This window comes from Petaurus breviceps, unplaced genomic scaffold (assembly GCF_028583685.1).
Source record: "Petaurus breviceps papuanus isolate PSGF00001 unplaced genomic scaffold, PetGlider_PUasm1.0 176, whole genome shotgun sequence".
Lineage (NCBI taxonomy): Eukaryota > Metazoa > Chordata > Mammalia > Diprotodontia > Petauridae > Petaurus > Petaurus breviceps.
This window is the reverse complement of record NW_027185771.1, coordinates 16,623,664-16,648,745: the sequence shown is the minus strand read 5'-3', so window position 1 is coordinate 16,648,745 and position 25,082 is coordinate 16,623,664. Positions and strand designations below refer to the sequence as shown.

The window sequence follows — 25,082 nt, the reverse complement described above, 5'->3', positions numbered from 1 at the left end:
TAATTAATGTCTGACTTTGGGTCCTGGGCAAAGGGCTTTACACAGAGTACGCATTTAACACATTTGTTAAAGTGGATTGAATTCAAAGAACACTACATTTAGAACCAGATAACCTGAGTTCAAATTTTGGGTCTTCTATTTATGACCTGACTGACTTAGGCTAAGTCACCGAATGTTTCGGTTTACTCATATGTAAAATGAAAGGGTTTGACTGGGTGGTCTCCCGTGAGTGCCAGTGGCTGCCCCATCATGGTTCTTGGAAAGCCCAGCATTATCTAGGCAAGATCAGACTGGCCACCTGCTACCAAGGCAGCAAGCTAGTGCCCCTGGCCTGGGTCTGCTGCTGGAATAAGGACCCCATGGCTAAAGGCCAGACATTCTTGCCAGCCTATGGTAGTGCTATGGTCAGGATCTGTGCACTGTCACCGGGTGTGGCAGAGGGTGAGGCATTGGGAGAAGCTGTGACCCTTCCCTCTGGACCTGGTCAGTGCTGCCCCCTACTGGTCCTCCAGCAGGGTGGATACCCCCAGTTTGGGTGGAACACCCTTGTTACTATTAAACAAAAACACAAGGGGTGGGCGGGGGAGGCGGGGATTGGCCCTAGGCTGGCCACAGTTTGTACTACTAGGAGACAGTTGCCAAGGGAGGGTGGTGCTGCTTGGAGACAGTTGCTAAGGGAGGGATGGTGTCTGGGCAGCTCAGGGAGAAGTTCTCGATGCTGTTGGGCTGGGCTGGGCTGGGCTGGGCTGGGGGCAGAGCTGGAGACTGAGATGGGCTGGGGGCAGAGCTGGAGACTGAGATGAGCTGGGCTGAGAAAACTGGGGGCCAGGCTAAGAACCCAATGGGTAAGGCTGCTGCTGAAGTACCAGGAACAAGGAAAAATAAAGTCAATGACCAGAATATCAGGGTCTCTTCGGCTGCAGGGTAGGAGGTGGGGAAAGGTTGGAGTAAGATAGGGCCAGTGGAGGACGCAGGAGAGATGGAGCCGCAGGCCTAAGAGAAAGAAAACGCCTGACCCATCCTGCTGTCAGTGTCCCAGGGGTCAGAGACTGGAGTGGACCACACCCTTTCAGGCCTGGGAGGAAGGTGCCTGCCCCAGTGAAGCAGCTCTGAGACCCTGGAAAACAGGCCACCCAGTCCCTGCATACGCTCAGGCTAGTGGATGAGGAGCAAAGAGAAAGAACTGGGGATCCTTGCTCCCTATTCTGACCACCAAGGAACTAGACTTATGAGTTTTTCATCCTGGCTCGTTGGCCACTGTCATCCCTCTCTGGCTTCTGCGGGCCCTCCTCTCATTCTTTTAAGATACAACTGCCCCTCCACCCTCTAGCCAGTGAACAGACGCCTGTGGTGGGAGAGGATCATTAACAAGGCAGGGCTGCAGAGACCCTCCCCTCAATGTGGGCCTGGGCACTAAAATCAAGGGTCCTGCTTCTCTGGGGACACAGAGAAAGGGACAGGGTGGGGCTGGTCACTCCCAGTTGGCCATTTCGACTGGCTCATGGCAGTGCAGACAGCTGGAGTCATTAATCAGCTGTAGGACAGGCCTTTCCCTGCCCCCCTCCCAACCCCAAGGAGACTGGGAGAATGGGGAGGGGGAAGAACTTGGGAAGGGCAGCTTAAACGGGTATGTGTCCCCTGGACAAGGGGCAGTCATTGTTCCCAGTCCAGCTCCTGGGTTGCCCCTCCACTGCAGAAGTGGGGCAATGAATGACCTTTACCAAGGCCAGCGGCAGCCTGTCACGATTGGGGCATTGTCCAGTTACTTTCTGCCCCATGCACGCTCCTGCACCCTGCGCTTCGGCTGCGGAGACTGTAGGAATGGGCATGGGGCAGTTAGCAGGAGCGCGTCTCAACAGTGCCACTCCCTAGTCCGATCGGAGTCGGGGCGGTGTCCACGTGCCCCGGGGTTTCTTCCTAGCGACATTCTAGGGCAGCCCCTCAGTCCCTGCCCCCCAGTCTCCAGTCCCTACCGTGGGACCGACTAGGATCTGAGTCGGGCGTCGGTGGCCGTCCCAGGTCAGTCCCGGGGGCTCCTACCTCACCTCTAGGGCTGTCCCTGATGCGCGCAGATCGGGCTGGGCGGAGGGCTACGGTACAGACTGGCCGGCGGACGAACGGCTGGTAGGACCGGGCGGCGGCTTCTCTGCTCCGCTCCCTGCCGGTAGCTCGGCGGGAATGCGCCCGAGCGGCACTGGCTTATTATCCCTTGTTTCTCCAGGTCTCCATAGAGACATCCTGTCCCACCCCCGGGGAGGGGGGGGAAGGGGGATGTTCTTTTGCGGAGAGTGACCAAGGTCACAAGGAAGCCCCACCCCCAGGCGGGCTCCGCCCCCAGGACAAGTGTCCTCTGCTGGACCCCCATCCCTTGCTCCCCTCCCCTTTCTCTGTAGCCTCGCTCTTGCCCAGGCCAGAACCTCCTAGTTCTCAACGCTGCCCCCTCGCACCCCCCCAAAAACCTCCCCCCCACCCCAACCTCAGCCCCAGCCGAGCCAGGAAGGAGCAGGGTGGGGCAAGGCGAGGATGCAGCGGGGAGGCGGGGGCTGCCTCTTCCCCCTCCCCTCCTCGACCAGCCCCACCCAACATCCCCTACCTCCTAACCCCCCCTCTCCCATCTTCTTCACCCCACTCTCCAGCCCCATCCAGAAGGCTACGGAACAAATGAACCGTCTGGGGAAGCTGCAAGGTTGGGAACCAGGAGCGGGTGAGGACCCCAGGAGTCTCCGGGACGGCGCCTACATCCCCGTCGTCCCCTCCCTTTACATACCCTTTACACTTCCCGTCAGATCCCTCTAAGACCCCAGACTCTCCAGCCACTGGGACCCTTTCCTACTCCCCCTACCCCCAAAAGTCTGGGTATTTGTGTAGGCACGCGGACGTAGGGGCGGGGCCCAGTCCACGCTTTGATGCTTCCCGCACGTACTATGTCCCAAAGGCCGTACCGGGGAGCCTCGGACACGAGCCTTCCTTTGTCAGTGCAATCAGAACTGAATAAAGGTTTCTCCCAGCGACCAGAGCACACCCCAAGGGCTCCCAGGGCTGTCAGCCCACCGGAAGGAGCTCCGAGGGGGCAGGAGCCTTTCCCCTTCTTTCAATCTTCCTACTCGCGGATGGTTTACGGGCTTTAGGATTCAGGCGAGTCAGGAACTGCCAGCAAGACCCTACGTCTTGTGGTAAAATCATTCATTCCCCTTTCCACTCCCCTAGCATCCCTGGGGACCATAGCCAATTACTCTTATCTATTTCTTGCCGCTGGACCCCAATAGCTCAGGAGAAGAAAGTGAGGCTGGTGACCTCGCGCGCCCCCCCCCCCACTTAAAATCCAATTCATTTGCAAGTCACGGTCCCCTAGGAGAAGGAAGAACGAACAATGAAAACACCCCCTAGCATCCCTAAGGTGATTCTGAGATTCTAGTAGACTCTCTGGGGTCTGGGTGATTCTTTCTCACTCTCCCTCTCTCTCTCTCCTCCCACTACGAGCCATGCCCCAGACCCTCAGGCTCCCCATAATCTTCTCACTCCTCCTATGACCAGCTTTTAGGACACTTAGGGGTGGTCCTTTCCAGAAAAATTTAGCCCAGGTTAGTCCTGTGGCCAGACTGAGAAAAAAAGCCACAACATGCATTAGCAAAGTCATAAAAAATTTATATTGTGACATCATGATTAATCCACAGGAGGAAGGGTGCTGCTGCTCATGAATAAAGGGGGGAAGTGCAGCCCCAGAAAAGGGGGAGAAAAGAAGGGTTGAAGTCCCAAGTGCTCACCCATCTCCCAATCCCCTGGGGCACTCCCCTAAAGTGAATTCTGTGCTGTTGTAAGGTGCTGGCAAGCCTGGCTTTCCCGGCAGCAGCTCCTCAGATCTGCCTCGTTTCCTGGGTGCTGCCCCGCTGGCCAGCTCCCAACCAGGCTCTGCAGTCTTTTTCAGGAGGTGGGAAGGCGGGAGGAGAGGGAAGGGCCCACAAGCCCCAGGGCCTGGCTCTTGGAGTTGGGGGAGGGGGTTGCATAGACTAGGGTGGGATATGGGAGAGATAGATAGGTACCTGACTTCGGAAGGAGCTACAGCTTTAGAGCCCAAGGAACTCAGGACTCTCCCACCTACCCTCCACAAGAGGCCACTCCCTTCTTTTGGGGGAGGGCTTCGATGCCTGGTTTAGTCCAGGGGAAAAAGTCACCCACTCAGTGGGACTGGAGAATCACTTTGGCCTTAAGACTTGGCCTAGGATTCAGATTACCCCCTGTAGATCATTTGGGGGCAGCACACTTTGGCTCTCTAAATCCCACGTCTATTTAGAGGGGAGAGCCAGAAGGCTGGGTGAGGCAGCTGGCCCCATAGCTGTAACAAGCACTGTGCAGCTGGGGCTTAGCCTCATGGCACCCATATTGGGGAGCATTCTTCTTCCTGGGGGAGTGGCATGCTTCTTCACCAACTTGCCTCATAGTCCTGCTTGCCAACTCCAGGGCCCTGTGGCTGTGGTATCATGCTCCCAAGGCCTGCCAGCTCTCAATTCGCTTCAATCCTTGGAGGGATGACTGTGCAGGAAGGGTCATCCCTCCAGGTACAACCGTCCCAATGCTGGGACTATCCTTTGGTCTAGACTGCCACTGAGCTTCCCCTGCCCTCACCTCAATCTCAACCTCTCATTCAACTGAATTTGCCTCTGGCTTAACTTCAGCCAGTTAGGCTCAGGCTAGACTCCAAGGGGAGTCACAATCTAAGGAGGAAGGCAAAGACATGGGGAGACAGGAGGGGGCCACCAGAGGCCCTGGCCCAGCACCCACCTGTTCCAGGGAGATCATTAGCAATGCTGGGCGACAGAAAAGGACCTAGGCCATGCTCACCTCTGGGCGGTGCTCCAGAATGGCACCAGTACATTGCTGGCCTCTGGGGGGACCAGGGGGCTCCCCACTGCTTTGGCTCACAAATACGGCTGGCACTTTGGCCATAAGTTCTAACTCCTGTTCATAATCCCTGCCCTGAGGGCATCTCTTGACCAGGCTAGGAGCTCGGGGGAGGTGATGTCGGGAAAGGCCCAGGCCACTATAAGGGAGTGGATGGCCACCCTCAGCTGGGGTGCTACTGCCCAGGCGAGTCTGGGCCACAGGGATCTCTTCCATGGACTCAGCTGACTCAGAATGGTAGTCAGCTGGAGGGCCAGCCGCCTGGACAGAAGTGGCTGGGCCCAGGAAGACTGGTACAGGGAGGTGAAGGCTGGAGTTGGAGGAGTGGGACGAAGAACTCATGGCACCAGCCTCGGGCAGCTCTAAGGGAAGAGAGAGGGGATGGTCAGGGAGCTGTGGAGAGAGCCAAAACTTGCTCAGGGCCCCCCACCCCCTCAGTACAGAAAAGTGGAGAGACTAGGGAGAGCAAGTAGACCTGCCTAAAGTTCAGCTCAGTGGTTATAGCAAATGTGCCCTTTTCCCACTCTTTGAAATTAGGCTGAAATGACCAGGGGTTGGTTAGGAAGGAGAAAAGGGGTGGCAAAATGGTTGGCGGGGGAGGGTACAGATGACCTATAAGGGGAGGCAACAGGAACTAGGGTGTGACCTTTCCCAGAAGAAAATGGATCTCAGGACTAAACTAAAGGAAAAGGTTCAGGCTAGAGCAGGAGTTAAGGACAAGGGAAGTCCTGTGGGCTATTAGCCTTCTCACTTCCAGGGAAGACCATGCTGGCTCCTGCTGCCCTTTCTCCCAGTCCAGGGACTGTGAGGTCCTCTTGCTCTACATGGGATGTCAGGGCAGAATTACGCCCCTGGGTAATCCTGGGAAAACTTCTTACCAGGGCAGGGGGCTGGCAACCTGGGTCTGGGTGGAGGGCGGCCCTGTGACTTATCACTGGCTACCAAGGCTGGCACCTTGTACACTTTCCTCTTCTTCTTCTTCCTCTTCTGTAAAGGCAAGAAAAAAGACCCCAAGTGCTCTCCTCCCCTCTCCCTCCCATTTCCCTGTGCTCCTTTCCTAACCTCTCCCATGTTTCTCAATAGAATATAAAATGAGGTAGATGGGGAATTAGGAATACACCCACAGCTGCACTGAACTTCTAGGTGCGAGGGCCAGAGCCACATCTGGGGTTGGGGATCACAGGTTCAAGCAGGAGAGGTGGGGCAGCTAGGTGGCTCAGTGAATAGAGCACCAGCCCTGAAGTCAGGAGGACCCAAGTTCAAATCCGGCCTCAGACACTTGACACGTTTACTAGGCATGTGACTTTGGGCAAGTCACTTAACTCCAACTGCCCTCCAGAAAGCAAAAAAAAAAAAAAAGCAGGAGAGGTTAGGAAGGAAGGCAAGGGTCCCAGGGCTATGTTATATACTCACAGTGGAAGGGGATAGCAGTGAGCTCCAGGGAAACTGAGACCCAAGGGAAGGTGGGGGAGGGACATGGAGCCGGTTGTAACTTGGGTGTCAAAGGATCACAGAGAAGGTGGGAATGGCATGAGGGCCAAGGCAACCAGGTCCTTTCACCAGCAATCTCATTCATTTAGCAACCTGAGAGAACTGGGCAGCCCTGAGGGGATGGAGTGACCTGGCTCTGGGGTAAATGTCCAGCTCCTCAGAACATGAGGGAATGTCCCGTGCTTACCTGTGGCTGGATCTTGGGTGGCATCCCTGGGGTGTCAGGGGAGGAGGGCAGCGCAGGTTCTGCACTGGTGACAAAGAGCATGGAATGGCTGGGAGCAGAACGACGGGACAGGTGTCAACTCTGGTCCCTTAGTCCTCTTTCCCTTTCCCCACCCCAATCTCTACCCCCATCCTGCAGCTGCCTCCATGTAAGGGCTTGGGGGGGAAAGGAGAGCTGGCAAGAGGCCACCTAGTGGTGGAGGGGTTACTGGAGCACAAGGCTGACTCAAGTCCTGGCCCTCCCCCTTGTTAACTCTCATAAACTCTCTCAGCCTCAGCTGCTTCTGTAAAATGGCATTAATAACCCTTGCTACGGAAAGCACTTTGTAAACTTATTCCTAACCGTTCTTGCCCAAGATTTCTTCCTAAGAAAGTCAGGGATTTCTTTCAGGACTCTGGAGGAGAATCCCCAGCTGCCCACAGACACCTCAGACCAAGCTGCGGAGAGACCACTCCACACTTGGGAGCCAGGATGGGCTCTCTTCATTCCTGTCAGCCTTAATTAAAGCTCCTTCAAGGAAGCATCCCCAGCTCTGAGACCTGCTTTGACCTGCTCTATTCAGTGTTGCAGGACTCCCTCCCTCGTGAATTCCTCTTCCCTTTAAGCTGACCTGTGCATCCCTGGTTTTCCTACCCAGTACCAAGCCCCAGCCTCACCCTGGACCACAATGGAGGATTTATCTCAAGGAATGGAGGTGGACTAGGTGGGGTTGCCTTGGGAGACTCCATCCTCCTGGAGACAGCCCCCAGGCCCTAGGCTCCTCCCTCCCTCCCCTCCCCCTGGCATCCTGGCTGCTCCCTAGGGAGCCGCTTTGCTAATCTCCTGAGCCACCTCAGGCCAGCTCTGGTTGCCACAAGTAGAGGCCCGCCCCTCCTGGGCCTCAGGGTCCAGGAGCCCCACCTCTCCCCTCCCCTGTTCCTCTGCCTGTCCCCCTAAGGGCTCCCAGGGCACGTCAGGGCCCAGACCCCCCACTACTTACTCTCTCTTAGAAGCTGCCATTGCCAAGCCCTCTGCCTGGAGCTCTGAATTGGTGTAACTGAAGTTGTGAACATAGAACTCCACCTCCTGGGGAGGAAGGCCAGAGAGGATTAGTGCAGCAAAACTGAGAGGCCAGGACTGAGAAGAGGGACTAAGACCTGAGGCCAGGGCACTGCCCACAAGAGGGTCAGCCCTCCTCCATGCTGGGGCTTGTGTATGCCTGTTCAGAGAGATCTAGTTTTTGAGGAAAAAACCCCAACAATTCCATTAAACAAATACTGTACTCCCTCCTCATCTACTAAGTCAGCCTCTAGGGACACAAAGTCAAAATGAAAAAGCACTGGTCAGCCTCAAGGAACTTACATTGCCCTGCAGGGAAACAAAGCACAGTCTATTGGGGGGCTTTAGGAATTGCTACCTGGGGAGGGAGGGAGGCCAGGAGAGCTTCGAGGGCCAAAGCAAAGAGGAGGGGCATGGAGTGAGGACTGGGGGTCAGCAGGTAGGCCAGGCTGGCTGGAACATGACGGGCATGAAGCAGGGAGCTCAAGGTGGATGGCTGAGGAGTTCCTATCTGAACCAATAAACCAGAGTAGGAGGCCTTCTGACATCTGCTACAGACTGCAGGACTGAGGAGGGGGGGAAATCAACAGAAAAGGGGAGAGGGGAGAATATGGCATTGCAGGAGTAGGAATAACATGAATGAAGCCCTGGGGTCTTTCTGATATTGGTAGGAACAGGACTGGTTTGGTCAATGTAGGGAGACAGAAACTTCCTCTACACAGTGCAGCGGGTGGGCAACCTTTCTTCTGCTTATAATCCTAGCAACAGATGGGGCAGTGACTTGCCCAGGGTCTCATAGCCAGGACTTGAATCTGCATCTCCCTGGCTCTGAGATCAGCTTTCTATTCACTTTCACATCTACTGCTCAGTTAATAAGAGATGCTATTGATTGAGTCCTTTCAGGTCTGCAAAGCACTCTGCAGTTCATTTCTTTGCATCCCTTGCATGGGGCTCCAGACCTGAAAGTGTCACTAAGCCCAGACTAGTGAGGCCTGGAGAGCTTGAGCTGAAGGTCCACTGGGCTCATTATGGACCTGGATGGATTCTTTCATATGTACATCAATGGTCTTACCCCAGTGTGTTATATTTAATTTCTACATTCTTTTATTAATTTTTTGAGGTAAAGCAATTGGGGTTAAGTGACTTGCCCAGGGTCACACAGCTAGTAAGTGTCAAGTGTCTGAGGTCAGATTTGAACTCAGATCATCCTGACTCCAGGGCCAGTGCTCCATTCACTACTCCACCCAGCTGCCCCATCTAAATTCTTTTAAATAAAAGTATGGAAAATGTACTTGTGTGGCCTGGAGACTACGGAGACAGAGCAGAACAGGAAGAGTTTTAGGTTCTAGTTAGTTCTAGAGCTGACAGCAAAAGAAAGTACCAGTGTTTGGGGCTCCCATGGCTTCCCTTCTCCCTGGGCCCTTCTTGGTTCTGTCCTGGATTAGATGGGTCCTGAAAATCAGACCACGGATTGTCCCAAAGGAATGCCTTCATCCCCTACACTGGCCACTATTTGACCACTCCCTAGCCTCCCATCCAAGGGGTCAGGGTGGATGAGGGTTCCCCAAATGTCCACAGCTTCTCATCAAGATTCAGGGCCTATGAGGCAGCCCAGAGGAGCCCCATCTCTGCTGACTTGCTGTGTTGACAGCATTTACCCCAGGATTTCCATGGAGACAAAGGGCATCCTGACTAATGCTGACACAACAAATTGAATTCCGTCTCTAAAACAAGCCAGTGTTTAGGGGCAACATGGACACAAGAACTCCAAAACTATACCACTGTTTTCCCAGAGGGCCCCTCCTGTGTTCCTGCCTTCCCCTTAGGGGCTCAGCCAGGTAGAAAGGGAGGGGCCTCAGATCACAGTTTTGGAGAGCTGGCGGTGAAAGGGACCTTAGAACATAAAGGTGAGAAGCAGCTGAGCACCACAGCAGAAAGGTCAGACAGAACATGCCATGTTTTTCATCACCTCTCAGGAGGAGGGTAGCCTGCTTCATCAGGTGTCTTCTGGAATCATGGCTGCCTTGTTGAACTGTTCCCTTACTAAGGCTTTCAAAGATGATTGTCTTTGCAATACTACTGTTACTGTACAAACTGCAGAACATAAAAGATTAAGAGCCGGAAGAGACTTTAGAACATAGAACCACGGGATGTCAGGGCTGGAAGGAACCTTTTTTTGTTGCTTAGTCATGTTTTCAGTTATGCCTGACTCTTTGTGACCCCATTTGGGGTTTTCTTGGCAGAGATACTGGAGCGGTTTGCCATTTCCTTCTCCAGCTAATTTTACAGATGAGGAAACTGAGGCAAACAGGGTCACATAGCTAGTAAGAATCTGAGGCCAGATTTGAACTCTAGTCTTCCTGCCTCCAGATCCAGCACTCTGTCCACTTCGCCACCTAGCTACTCACAGAAGGGACCTTAGGAGCATGGAAAAGCTTAAATAAAGAACACAGAGTATTGAATTGGGAAGGAACCCTACAGAATTTTAGAACCAGAAGGAACATTAAAACTCAGACCATTAGAGTTTCAAGGGATATTCAGCCACAACACCAGAATGAAAAGATACCTTAGCCCCTTGATTATACAGAAGAGGAAACAAGAGTCAGAAAGGCCACATATTGAGTGGCAGAGGCAGAACCAGACCCCAGGTCTTCTGACATTCATCATACTTTCCACTACAGCATGTCTTCTGGGCCCAGGACTCTGCTGGAGAAAGGGTGGTCACAATAAGGTCTGACTTCTGTAAACTAATGGCCAAAGTTCCATTCATTCCCTTGGCTGCTATGGGGATGGCCCGACCGACACCCAGAGTAGGTTCAGAACCATCCAAAACAGCCTCTTATGTACATTCACTTTTTCCTCTGGAAATCCCAGTAAACTTCTAGGACAGTCTCCTCTAGAACCTGATATTCTAAAAGGAAAACCAGAAACATGATAACCAGGGTCAAGGTCTGGCTTTGAATGCCAGCCCTGCTACTTTCTGCCTGTAGGGGCCTAAAGGGAAGTCACTGGGCATAGCCGGGCATCACAGAGCTGTGGAAAGAACCCTGGATCTGGACTTGAGAAGCTCAGTTCGGATCTCTGTTCTGAACCTTTGTACCTCTGTGACTTGAAGCAGGTGATCTCACCTTTTGGGCCTCAGATTTGGAATACTAGGTCTATGCTCCAAAACTGGTAAAAGGCCAAGGGAAAGGGTCCATTTCTACAAAGATATTTAGAGTAGCACTTTTGTTATAGTAAAAATTAGAAAAAAAAATGTGGCCACTCATCAGTTAGGGAATGGCTGAACAAAGTGTGGTATATGAATGTAATTATAATGCAACATAAAAAATGATGAATATGAAGAATTTAGAGAAACTTGGGGAGATCTATATGGACTGGTTTGGAGTCCAGGAAGTAGAACCGAGAGAACCATTTGCACAATGACCAAAAAATGTAAAGGACGTCCAAACCAAATGGTAGTGACCATTCTTGACTTCAGAAGACCAAGGGTCCTCTTGAACCCCTCTTGGCAGAGAGGTACTAGACTACAGGTACAGAACGAATCACGGCCATGGTCAGACCTGGCCAATGTATTGATTTATCCAGTTTAACTTTGTTACAAGAGAGGGTTCTCTTGTGTGTTTGTGTACTAGGAAGGGGAGAAATGAGAGAGCTGTCACTGAGAAGAGAGCACTGGTAAAAAAAAAAAAAAAGGAGAATCAATACAACTGTTTTTAAATGAGAGGTTTAACCAGACAATCTCTAAGATCTCTTCATCAAACTCTAAAAGGTGATTTTCTTCCACAGGTCATTCAGTCCAGCTTTAGGCCCAGCATGAGCTAGACTAGAATCACTATGGCTTCTGGTACTCTGGGATCCAATCCTGGCCACACAAACAAGTTTCCAGAGGGCTGGGAGCCATGTTCCTTAGTCAACTGGCATCTGAAGAGTGAGGAACAAACTCCAGCTTTAAGACTTTGCACCTCGTGAGGTCTCAGCTTCCTCCCTGAAGAATCAAAATGCTGGAATGATGAGCTGTGAGGCCCTTCTAGCTCTAAAACCCTACAACTGTATCTAGCACACCTGGCTAATGCCAGTCAATGAACATTTATTATTGCAGGCACTGTGCTAAGTGCTAGGGATACAGAGACAGTCCTTCCTTAGCTGAATGAGGCAGATGAGCACAGATAACTGTACGATCTGTGTACCAAAGATATATCAGAAAAAAGTCAACAGAAGGAAGGGTGTAGAACTAAAAAGGATTGGGAAAGGTTTTCTGTAGAAGGTGAGATTTTACCTGGAACTTGAAGGGAGTCAGAAAAGATGATTCTAGGCATGGGGGATAGGCAGAGAAAATGTCTGGAGATGGGAGATGGAGGGTCTTGCTCAAGCAACAGCCAGGAGGCCAGTGTCACTGAATTTCACAATATGTTGGGGTGAGGAGGGAGGTTGGAGGCTATAAGTTTAAGAAAACTGGAGAGGTAGGGGAGGGCAGGTTATAAAAGTCTTTGTATGACAAAGGATTTTATATCTGATCCTAGGGATAACAAGGGGCCATGGGTGACACAGTTGGACCTGTGCTTTAGGAAGATGACCTCAAATGCTGAATGGATGATGAATTGGATGGGAGAGACTCAAGGACAGCAGACCCAAATGCAGGCTCTTGTAGTAGTTCAGGTGTGAAGTAGTAGGGGTCTGCCCCAGGATGGTGGCAGTGTCAGGGGAGAGAAGGGGGCATATATGAGAGATGTGCTGAAGGTAAAATTGACAGGGCTTTTGGCAGCAGCTTAGACATGGGAGGTAAGAGTGAAAAGTCAAGGATGACACCTGGGTTGGGAAGATGGTGGAGTGAGGCTTTCCCCTGCACCCCCATCTTTCCCTCTCAATAGGACTGAGAAGCTTCCTTAGTGCCTCTTGCTTAAATCTAAGGGGATTCCAAACTCTCCATAAATGACTAGGACAAAAGACAAAACCAGAAATCTTCCCTGAGCCCCTAGAAGTGGCCCTAGTTTACCAGGTTTAATCTGCCCATCCACAAAACATGTCCTAAGCCATAAGGGAAAGAACGGTCTTTAACTGGGTCTCAGTTCCCTCATCCGTAAAATAAAGAGTCTTGGTTGGGATTTTGCTGTTCCATTTGAGGCTGGAAAAAAAAATATGGTAGAAGCTCCCTCATATTCTCACTCAGGTCTCTGCAGGGAAGGGAAGACAGAGATAATGAGGCTAGAAAAGGAGCAACCAACCTGAGGGAATGCTAGTCCTAGAGGCCTGAGAGAGACTTGATTATAGCTCTGTGTATAAAGTCTTGGACCTGGAGTAAGGAAGGCCTCAGACACTTACCAGCTAGGTGACCCTGGATAAGTCCTGAAACCTCTCGGTGCCACAGTTTACTCATCTGTATGACTGGGATAATAAGAGCACCTTCCTCCAGGTGGCTGAGGGGATCAAATGCACTTTTCAGATTTTAAAGCCGGCTCAAAATGCTGTTAGTGCTAGCAAGCTGGCAGAGGCCTCGGAAGAGAAGCTCTCTGGCCAAGGTCCTAGAGCTAGCTAGGGCAGGGCTGGGATTCGGAGCCAGGTCTTTGGCAGGCCCATGACTCTTTTCATGGTGCTCGGCTCTGCAGGGCAGAGGGCTCCCTTCCCTTCTCTTATTCAGCCTAAGCTTACCTTGTACAAGGTCTGTCTTGGCTTCTGGTTCTGCCCTCTGGTGCCCAGCACAAGTCACATCAGCCCTTCAGACACTTAAAGACAGCTGTCCTCTCCAACTTCTCCAGGCTACGCACTGCTACTTCCTTCAGCTGATACTCTTATGAGGAGCTTCCTGGCCACTTTGATGCCATGCATTCTGGTCATTGTCCCCATCTACCAACCTTACCTCCCTCCTATCACAGCCTTGGAACCTACTCCTAGAGCCATCCTGGGCTTTAAGAGATGAATTTTTACCTTGTGCTACCTGTAACCAGGTCACCACATCACGTCCTAATTTAATCTCCTCCCCACTTTCTGGCTTTCCATTATATCTGTTTTTCCCCCATTAAAATGTAAACTGTATAGGTCATGTGAGAAACAGCATGAAGGACTCCAGGGGTGGGCAATCTTTGGCCTCAAGGCCACATGTGGCCCTCTAGGTCCTCAGTGCAGCCCTTTGACTGAATACAAACCTCACAGAACAAATCCCCTTAAAAAAGGGATTTGTTCTGTAAAACTTGGACTCAGTCAAAAAGCCATACCCAAGGACCTAGAAAGCTACATGCCACCTTGAGGCTGCAGGTTCCCTACCCCTGGATTAGACATTTTCTCTGATTCCTATAACCTCTCAAACCTCCCTAAAACAGAAATTATGCACCAAAGATAAAGCAACTTTAGTGTCTGTATAGTCTAGGATAACCAGAACCCAAAAGAAGATCAAAAAACATTACCAAACCCATGAACCTAAGTTCACTGACCCTGAGTTCCTTCAACACCCCTCTTCCACCTCCCACAGTGAACACTAGCAAATCTAAGGACATGACACAGGTTTACAAAACCGACCCCACCCTCTGGTCCCCCCCCTTCCCTGCCCCAGAGTTGTGGAGACCCTGGCTCCAGGCTGCAGAAGTTGGATGCAAAAGACAGCCAGCACTGCTGCAACTCTTCAGGAGCAGAAGCCTGCCAGGAATCACAACCCTGTAGCAACAGTGCTACAAAGCTCTGAACTGCCAGTGCCAGGAGAGACAACCCTATAGAGCCAGTGCTGCAAAGCTCTGAACTGAGCCAAAGAATAAAAGAACAGAGGGAGTGGGACAGGACACAATGTTAATCAGGTGGGCCTAAGGGGGCTGTGCAGCACTCCACTAAGCATGAGAGGAAGAACATAGCACCCAGCTGGGGCCAGTTCTGACCACCCAAAAGTCATATGAGGCAGAGATCTAGACTAGTAAACTGTGAATTGTCCTGTGTGGGAAAAGGCTGAAATTATTTGAGATCTGGCCTTCAAAGAAACAACAATTAGAGGGAAGGGAGTTATGAAGTGGGTAGTAGGGGAAAGTGGGGGTGGGGGCAACAGACTGAAATTACCAAAGACTTAAGGAAGAAGAAAACCCAAAAAACTTAAACATAAATAGATACATCAACAAGGAAAATAGCAACAGCAGAAAAAAAACGGCCTCCAGATATAGTAAACAATTTCAGGCATCTATGAATAAATACTACAAAACAAAAGAAAATGATCCAACACTTGATGGGACAGAGTACCCTGTGGAATTGAAGAATAAGAAACCACAACAAACTGTTCCTGCGTGACTCAAAAGAGAAATGAGAATTATGAAAGCAGAATTTATGTCCTGAACAGCAAAAGTATGGGCAAAATAGAAAAAAAAACTTGAATCTGCAAAGGTAAGTCTCACCAAAGAAACAAAAGAGAGAGCAATTGATTGGGAATGCAAATACGCAGTAGTGAAAAGGTAATCTAGAAGAAGAAAAGTAAAAAACAACATTAAAAGAAAATATATTTACCATACAGACAAAGCACATGATGCATAAAGACAACCTAAGGATTACAGGTCTCCCAGATTGAACACAACAGGACAAAAAACCATTACACCATAAAGAAGGATATAATAAAAGAGAACTGCCCTGAACTTCTGATCATAGAAAATGCAACAGCAATCAAAAGAATTCATAGATTGCCTCCAGGGAAAAAAAATTAAGGCTACAAATTCCAAGACACATAATACCTAATTTAAGAATGAAATTTAGAAATAAGTTCTCCAAGTGATCATAAGTAAAATCTTCAAATACAAAGGAAAGGAAATTCAAGTAATATAAGACTATTCTGTAACTATTAGAAAAAAAATAGAATGATGTGTTCTGAAGAGAAATGGAGCTCAGGATGCAGTTCTTGGTTACCTACTATGAAAATTTGAGCTTAACCACACATGAAAAAGATGGATAAATATTCAATAATAAAGAGGCATTTGAAACATCTTTAGAAAGAAAACCAGAACTGAAGAGATAATATGCTTCTTGAATAACCCAAACAATAGAAATGCAGAAGAAGTGAATGAAACCAATAGCTAAGACAGCAACAGTTATAGTGCAACAGCATAAGAAGCCAGGAGGAGACCTCTCTTTAAATGTTCACAAGGAGACATGGGCAAAGGCAAAGACTGGAAGAGAGAACAGTGAAGAGGTGGACAGAGGGCATCATAGACATAACCAAGCAACCTGTAACCTGTAGGCAGGTGAATCGATGTTTTTCTGTGAGGCTTTATTACAACATGTGGGAAGATACATGAAAGCAGGGAAGGAACCAGGGAGATAGACAGGAATGTGTGAGGTGCAGAAGTCAAATCAAGAGCTATGAGAGGAAGGTGACCCCTGTGATCTCAGAAAGAGAAGAGCAGGTAGGGAGGAAGGGAGAAGATTGAACAGCAGGAAAAGGAGACCTACTTTGGTGGTAGGAGGGATTCCAATGATAAATGCTTCTATGGGTAAAGACAGACTTTCTGTGAAGAGAGATGGGGAGCTTACAAATGCTGGGCTTGACCTGGGGAGTTTTATATTTCAAAGTCTGTTAATTTTACATGGTGGGGGAGGGGGGAGTTGGAACCCCTGGGGACAATTGGCATATGGGAGAGTGGAACAATGGGGATCCAGGATATTTTGAAGCAAATGTGGAAAACAGGGGAGGGTATAAGATCAGTGGAAGGCTGCAAAATCAGGGACATGGTAAAGGAAGGGTCCTACCATGCAGCAGTGTCCTCTTTGACATCTGCAATAACTGGCATTATTCTGGGAGTGAGGCACATGGAAAAGGAGAATGAGTGCAGTGAGCCAGGCAATGACAGAAACTACCTAGAGGAGAGATCCTGGACAGGATACCTTGGAACCTTCGAATGCATGAGGAATACAGAGAAGAGAGACCAGATGGTTATGGGGGTTGTAAATCAGAGAATGAGGGTCTAGAGTAGACAGAAAGAGAAAATGGATAATGATGAGAGACAAATTCTTTTTGCAAAGGAGGACAAAAATGAAACTTAAAAAACTAATGAACAGGAGGAGAGGAGGAGAGGGAGGGGGAATATACTTGTTTGAGAAGGAAAAAAGAGAAAAAGAATTATATAACCAGATAAAAGCAGGAGAGAAAAAGGAACGAATAAGAAAACCCCAAAGAGAAAGGGGCAATGAGAAAGGAGGGGATCAGGGATGAGGGGGAGAAAGCCAGTGGGAAAGTAGCCACCTTAAAAAAAAGATTAAGGTAAAGTAATTGAAGAAACACAGTACTATATTCATAGAAGAAGAGGGGAGGAAATTATAACTTGAAAAAATAATACTAGAGATAGATGGAGAAAAATAGACACCTAACTCTCATGACTTTAAATATGAATGCATTAAAGAATCAAAAAAAAAGTGACAGATTGGATAAGAAAACAAAATCCTATAATCTATTGCTTACAAGAAACACTTTAAAAACAAAAGGCATACACAAAATGAAACTGAGAGCATAGGAAAAATTTACTATGCATCAAATGAATCCAAAAAAAGTAGGAGTTGCAATCATGCTATTTGACAAAGCAAAAACAAATAATTTTTTTAAAAAGCAATAGGGATGGCTAGGTGGCGCAGTGAATAGAGCACTGGCCCTGGAGTCAGGAGGACCTGAGTTCAAATCCGGCCTCAGACACTTAACACACACACACACACACAAAAACTAGCCGTGTGACCTTGGGCAAGTCACTTAACCCCAACTGCCCTCCAAAAAGAAAAAAAAAGCAAAAAAAAGGCAATAAACAAGGAAACTATATTGTACTGAAAGCAGCCATTGAAACCATTATCAATAATAAATTTATATGCCCCAAATGCATTAGCCTCCAAATTCATAAAGAAAACATTTTCTGAGCAACAAAACATAGATAATAACAATAGTGATAGGAGACTTCAAATTCCCCCTCTCAGTTTTAGAGAAGTGTAACAGAAAGATAAATAAAAAAGAAAATATGAAACTGAAAAGATTCCTGGAAAAACTAGAGTTAAATGACTTATATGGCATCTTCTAAATGGGACAGTAAAAGAATATATATATATATATTTCTCAGCACCACGTGGAACTTTTACAAAAACAAACCATGTGCTAGGGCACAAAGATATTGCAAACAAATGTAAAAAGGCAGAAATAGGTGATACATCCCTTACAGAACATAATGAAATAAAAATAATAATTGATTCAAGGAACATAAACAAAAGATACAGACCCAAATGGAGACTTAACAATGAAATCCTGAATAATGAGTGGGTCAAAAACAAATAAGAGAAATAATTCATAACCATGTAAAAAAAAAAAAGATAACAAGGGGTGGCTAGGTGGTGCAGTGAATAGCACAACAGCCCTAGAGTCAGGAGGACCTGAGTTCAAATGTGACCTCAGACACTTACCACTTACTAGCCATGTGACCTTGGGCAAGTGACAACCCCAATTGCCCTGCCTTCCCCTCTCCAAAAAGAAAAAAAAAAGGTAACGAGGAAACAATATACCAAAATTTTTGTGATGTGGCTAAAGTAGTCCTCAGAGGGAAAATCATATCCTTTCAAATATACATTAACAAAATAGAAAAAGAGAGGATTAATAAATTGAATATTTATTTTTAAGATTTAGAAAATCAACAAACAAAAAAACCTAAAGTAATCACAAAAGAAGAGATGTTAAAAAATAGAGGGGAAATATATAAATTGGAAAGAAAAAGCCAGCCAGCAAGGTGGCACAGCGAATAGTACACTGACCCTGGAGTCAGGAGGACCTGCGTTCAAGTTCGGCTTCAGACACTTAACACAGAAACTAGCTGTGTAACCTTGGGCAAGTCACTTAACCCCAATTGCCCTCCAAACAGCAACCCCCCAAAAAAAGAACAGAAAGAAAAAGCATATAGAAATGATAAATAAAACTATAAGCTGATTCTCTGAAAAAACTAATAAAATAGATAAACTCTTAAAAATTAAATCAATAAAATAGTAAATAAGCAAGGTAAAATCCCAGCAAAACCAGAAGAAATAAAAAGAATAATCAGAATATATTATACACAGTTATATGCTAACAAAACTGAGAACATAAAAGAAACAGAGGAATACCTTCAAAAAATAAAATAATCAAACTATCAGAGGACTAGATAGAGATCTTAAACAACCCAGTATCATAAAAGGAAACAGATCTAGCAATAAAAGGACTATCATGGTGGGGGGGAGAAAGGGAACCCCCAAAACTCCTGGATTTAGTGAATTTGCAAGAGAATTCTTTTAAACTTTAAAAAAAAACCATTACCTGTACTTCTCAAATTATTCTAAAAAATTTAAAAAGAAAGCATCCTACCAGAATCCCTTTATAAGACAAAATATAGTCCTAATATACAAAATAGGAAGATAAAATACAGAAAGAAAATGGTAGGCCAATACTATTGATGAACTTTGACTCAAAAACTTAAAAATAAAATCCTATCAAACAGACTATAGAGATTTATCTGAGAAATCATTCACTATTATCAAGTGGGATTTATACCAGGAATGCAAGGAATGCAATGTCCAACATTAGGACAACAATTAATATAATTAATCAAATTAAAAACCTAAATATCCCAAACCATATGATCATTTCAAGAGATGCAGAAAAAGCCTTTGACAAAGTATGACACTTTTATGCTAAAAGTCCTACAAAGTATAGGTATGGAGAGACCTTTTTAAAAATATCACAAAAAAATCTATCTAAAAACAAAAGCAAACATTTTATGCAATAGGAATACACTAGAATCTTTTCCAATAAGTATGAGAGTAAAGCAAGGAATCCCACTTTCCCCCACTATTATTTGATATAGTTCTGGAAATGCTAACAGCAATAAAGTAAGAGAAAGAAATTAAAGTAATAAAAATAGGCAAAGAGAAAAAAACGTTATCCTTATTTTCTGACGACATGTTGGTTTACTTAGAAAACCCAGAATCAGAAAAGATACTAATTGAAACATTAGCTGCAGCAAAGCTGCAGACTACAAAATAAATCCTTAAAAATTAACATAATTTCTATATAATAATAAAAAATCACACAAAAAATATTAAGGGAAATTTCATTCCAAATAATTACAAAATATATTAAAAATCTGGGGATTGACTTTCCCAAACATATAAAACCTTGCATAGATTCATTTATAAATGTTTTTAAATAAATAAAGAACACTATAAATAGCTGGTGGAATATTCAGTGCTCATGGTTAGGCCATGCCCATATAATAAAAATGACAAAATTAACAAAGTTAATTTACACTTTTAATGGTAAGTTAATCAAATTACCAAGGTGATACTTTACAGAACTTGATAATAACAAAATTAATTTGGAAAAACAAAAGATCCCCCTCAAAAAAAAAAAGAAAAACAAAAGATCTAGAACATTGAGGAAAATAATGAAAAGAAGTAAGGGCAAAGGGCAAATAGCACTTCCAGACCTCCAACCATATTGTAAAGCAGCAGTTATCAAAACTATCTGATATTAGCAAAAAAATAGAGATAGATCAATGGAATACATTACACAAAGGAGATTCAGAAACAACAGAATTCAATTACTCAGTGTTCAATAAAGTGGAAAATATAAATTACCTAGGACAAAACTCCTTGATACAAACTGCTGGGAAAACTGGAAAACAGTTTGGCAAAAATTGGGCTCAGACCAACACCTTACACCATATTCCACAATAGAATCTAAATGTATAAATGTTAAAGATCATAATATTAAAAATTAGAAGAGAAACAGATCATATACCTCTCATGGTTATGAGTAGGAAATGTATTTTTAATCAAACAAGAGAAAGAGGCAATTACCAAAAATAAAATAACTATAAACAGTGAAAAAACAAAAAATCAGAAGTAAATATTACAAAATCATAAAGATCAAGCAGGATTTGAATAAAGAAATACAAGAGGACACCCACAGCCCACCCCTTAATGGAGGTGGAAGGTCCACAGATAATACACACTGCACATGTTTTTGGACTTTTTCATTTATCAATCACTTTGCTGATTGTTTTTTCCTCTCTAAAAAATATGATTTGTCATATGATATAGCTCTCTAGGAAGGGTAGGAAGGGGGGTACTTGGGATAACTATGGTGATATAAGAAACAAAAAATATCAATAAAAACTAATTTAGAAGAAAAACACAAACTACTTGAGGGCAGAGACTGTACTGATTGATGTCTTGTATTTGTATCCCTAGTTCTTGGCTTGATAAATGGCTCTTCATTCATTCATTCATATGAAATAGACTCAAGGCCTTTAATCATCCTGGGGCCCTCTGGCAATCTCCAGCTTATTACTGTTCTTAAACTGTAATGGCCAGAACTGAACACCACACCCTAGACAAGGGCAAAATACAGAGAGGACTATCAACTCCTTATTTCAAGGCATCTATGTGGACAGAGTGCCAGGCTTGGGAGTTAGAAAGACCTGAGTTCAAATCCTGCCTCCAACACTATCTGTGTGATTGTAGGCAAGTCACTTAGCCTCTATTTGCCTCAGTTTCCTCACCTGTAAAATGGGGATCATAATAGCACAGACATTGAACACAACACTCCGCCTCCCATCTCTGTGCCTTTGTATTGGCTGTCTCATGCTTGGCTCGCCCTACTCCCTCAGTTTTGCCTCTGAATTTTCCTGGCTTCCTCATAGACTTGGCCAAAATTCCACCTTCTACAGGAGGCCTTTCTTAGAAATATGTTATACATTTAAAAACCTTATTATACTGAGAAGAGAGTTCATAGGCTTCACCAGACTGTCAGCAGAGGCCATGATACAAAAAGAGTTAAGAACCTGATCTTAATGGAGGTGGAGGTGGAATGGATCTATCTATCTCTATCTTCTATGTACCTGGTTATTTACATGTCGTCTCCCCAATGAACATTTAAATCCCTTGATGACAACGGCTATTTCTGCCTTTCTTTGTATCTCAGTGCTTAGTACACTGCCTGACACACAAGGTTTAACAAAGGTTTACTTATGCCCAAAGGGCTATACAATTGTGCATATCCTTTGATCCAGCAATACCACAACTTGTTCAGCCATTCCCCAATTGACAGGCTTCCCCTCAATTTCTATTTCTTTGCTACTACAAGAAGAGCCGCTATATATGTCCTTTTCCTTTTTTTTTAAAATCTCTTTGGAATGCAGACTAGTTGTGGTACATGATTGTTGATGGAATACTATCGTACTATAAGAAATGACAGGAAGGATTATTTCAGAGAAAACCTGGAAAGACATACGTGAACTGATGCAAAAGGAAATACGCAGAACATTGAACACAGTAACAGCAATATCATAAAGATGATCAACTGTGAAAGCTTGATCAATGCAGTGACCCAAGACAATTCCAAATGATCCATTATGAAAAATGCTATCCACCTCCAGAGAGAGAAGTGATGGAGTCTGAATGCAGACTGAAGCACACTATTTTGTACTTTATTTTTTGTGGGTTGTTTTGTTTTGGTTTTGCTCTGTGTTTTCTTTCACAACATGACTAATGTGGAAATGTTTTGCATGACTGCACATATATAACCTATATTAAATTGTTTACCTCAGGGAGGTGGGAGGGGTGGGACAGAAGGAGAGAATTTGGAACTCAAAATCTTTAAAAACGAATGTTAAAGATTGTTTTTACATGTAATTGGAAAAACTAAAATATTAAAAAGAAAAAAATTAATAAAAGTTTACCAGCGGCCTTCAAGGATTATTTAGAGGATCAAAGGAGATAATATGTACAAAAGTGCCATATAAATGCTAACTCCTGTTCTTACTGTATCATGCTGGAAGCTGGGGCTCTCTTAATCTAGCCTAACATCCCATTAGCCTTTTGTGGAATGATGCCCTTACTGCTGACTCACAGTAAGCTGGCAAGATCTCCAGATCTTCGGATTCCACCTCCAAGACAGGGCGTCCCTAAAGTCTTAGTACAGATTTAAGCCTTTGGAGACACCCTGCACTCACTGAGTGAATGACCCTGGACAAATATTTCTCCAATTGTTGTTGTTCAGGCATTTCAGTTGTGCCTAACCCTTTATGACCTCATTTGGGTTTTCTTGGCAGAGTTACTGGAGTGGTTTGCCATTTCCTTCTGTAGTTTATTTTATAGATGAAGAACTGAGAGGCAAACAGGATGAAGTGACTTGGCCAGGGTCACACAGCTAGTAAGTTTCTTGAAGACAGATTTGAACTCAGGAAGGTGAGTCTTCCTGACTCCAGACCCAGTGCTCTATGCACTATGGCAGCCCCTAGTTGCCAAGTGCCTCTCCAACCTTCAGTCTAATCATTTGCAAAATGGGGATAACGGGATCTCCTTCACTGGATTGCTGTGAGGATCAAATGTAACACTGATGCATGTAAAGTGCTCCTCAAACCTCCAGAGGCCTCCTGCCCTCCTTGGTCTAAAGGGGGCAGATATCTGCTGAGGATGGTTCAAGCTCCTGCAGGAATGGTGTTCTCATGCGATGGTGTCACTGAAGTGGCCTTTCCTGTATAGGCACCACTAGCACTGGGTAATCTTGGCACCTCCCATGGTCCCAGACTGCCAAACTGTGTACTTGCTCTGTAACCACACTGAGGGCAAGCCCTGACAACTCTCTGAAAAGGAGCCTGGCACACCCTGCCCTTAGAAATGCCATGCCTGAGAGGATCCGGCTCAGCCCATTCAAGTGTAGACAAGGAAAAAGGCAAGATGGCAGACGTGGGACAAGACTCAGCAGCGGGGACAATGGGATGAGTCCTGAAGTCAATCATCTTAGCCATCTACTGTACCTGTCACAGAATTCAGCTACCAGAACCATGGAGGTGGCCTCTTGGAAGCCTCTTTGGGAGAGGGAGGGAGTAACTGGCATGTCCCTCTCTATTACTACCCCAAGGCAGCAGAAAAAATGGTGATGGCCTTTGCTCCCTAGTGTACTTCCCAGCCATGCCCTGCTAGAATACAAATCTCATTCTGATCCCAGACAAAACACTAGGGAGAATCTAGAAACTCTTCCACGCCATCAAGAGGTGGACCCTTTAGATTCATACTCCATGGGAGACCTAAACAGACTCCCATTTGGCCCCAAAGTTCTACTCTTCCCAACTTGATGGTCCAGGAGAAGCCGGGTCTCCCTCTCCACACCCACTGCCTTTCCTCCATCCCTAAATCTTCATCACCTGATTCCCCTCTCTGTCCCCCCCACCTGCCCAGTCTGGTTCTGTTCCCTCCCCAGACTGTAGTACATGCTTCTTTATCACTCCCACAGGAAAAATGCCTTTATTGGTTCCCTAGTGCCTGCAAGCCTCCACTGGCTCCCCACTGTCTGCAGAACAAAGTCCTACTTCCTCAAAGCCCTCCAAGATCTGGCCCTAGTCTCTTATCCATGACTCCTGTACTCCTTCCAAACAGGCTACTCACCATGGCCTGAGTGATCCTCTATTTTCCCACTCCCATATTTCTGAACCCTCTTATCCCTGCTCCTGAAATACCCGACTCTTCTCTGACCACTTTTCAGCTCCAGATCCTCCAGGAAACTCTGGCCCCCTCAGCCCAGAATGTTTTCTTCCTCCTCTAGTCTCTTACAACACTACTTGTCAATACATCTCATTTGGCCTTGTCTTCTGAGTTATCTATGCATGTGTGTAAGGCATCTCTTCAACCAGACTACAAATCTCTTAAAAGCAGAGAACACATTACTCCTTTATATTCTCCAGAGGCCCAGTACATAGCAGATACTCGATGTTTTTGTTCATTGAAACAGTGTGTGGTAGTGAAATAGCAATGGACTTGTGTCAGGGGACTTGGGTTCCAATTCAAGCTCTGACTCTATTATGAGATAGATGATGAGGGGTGAGTATATTTCCTCTACGGTCACTTGTCGGTCTAGACCAGAAGTGGGGAACCTGCAACCTCAAGGCCACATGTAGCCTTCTAGGTCATCAAGAGTGGCCTTTTGACTGAGTCCAAGTTTTACAGAACAAATCTGTTTATTAAAGGGCTTTGCTCTGTGAAGTCTAGATTCAGTCAAAGGGCCATAGATGATGATATGGTCATCTACAATCCTGGAGTAGAACAGACAAAGAAAATAGGGCAGGCAATTCTTTATGTCGGGGCTTGCATCTGAACGTGGTGATATGGAGGGAGAGGGGCTGGCCTTGCTCTCACTAAGGCTGATTTAACAATTACCAAAAATATCAAGATAGGAAGACTTAATCTACATCACAGCACTAGTTTCAGGGGGCTTTCCAATCATGAGCAAATTTATCACTTCAGGGAGTAAGGAGATTGGAGTCCTTTGGTCCATGGAAGCAGAGGAGGAAAAGGGGGCACTCCTGGGGTGCAGAAGGTGTGGCCAACAGCAGAACACACTCTCACTTGTGCTAGGATATTTAGGGGAGCTGCAGAGCAAGACAGGATCTTGGATCAGATTGGCCTATAT

At 46.3% G+C, this 25,082-nt stretch overlaps 1 protein-coding gene across 11 annotated transcripts in view; it reads right to left on the bottom strand.

The window, feature by feature from the left end:
* TPPP3 (tubulin polymerization promoting protein family member 3) overlaps positions 1–25,082 on the bottom strand; it is a 134,146-nt gene that overhangs the window by 4,539 nt on the left and 104,525 nt on the right. For 3 of the 11 annotated variants that reach the window (XM_069085749.1, XM_069085745.1, XM_069085750.1), the window contains exons 8-11: positions 7,596–7,681; positions 6,578–6,665; positions 5,778–5,886; positions 3,625–5,261 (exon numbers count right to left, since the gene is read on the bottom strand). In XM_069085749.1, the coding sequence (XP_068941850.1) occupies positions 4,825–5,261; positions 5,778–5,886; positions 6,578–6,665; positions 7,596–7,681 (720 nt within the window). In that variant the 3' untranslated portion in view covers positions 3,625–4,824. Of the gene's footprint in view, positions 1–2,040; positions 2,240–3,624; positions 5,262–5,777; positions 5,887–6,577; positions 6,666–7,595; positions 7,682–25,082 lie in introns of those variants that run through there. The other 8 variants (XM_069085747.1, XR_011167894.1, XM_069085748.1 and 5 more) reach the window with 8 other exon arrangements.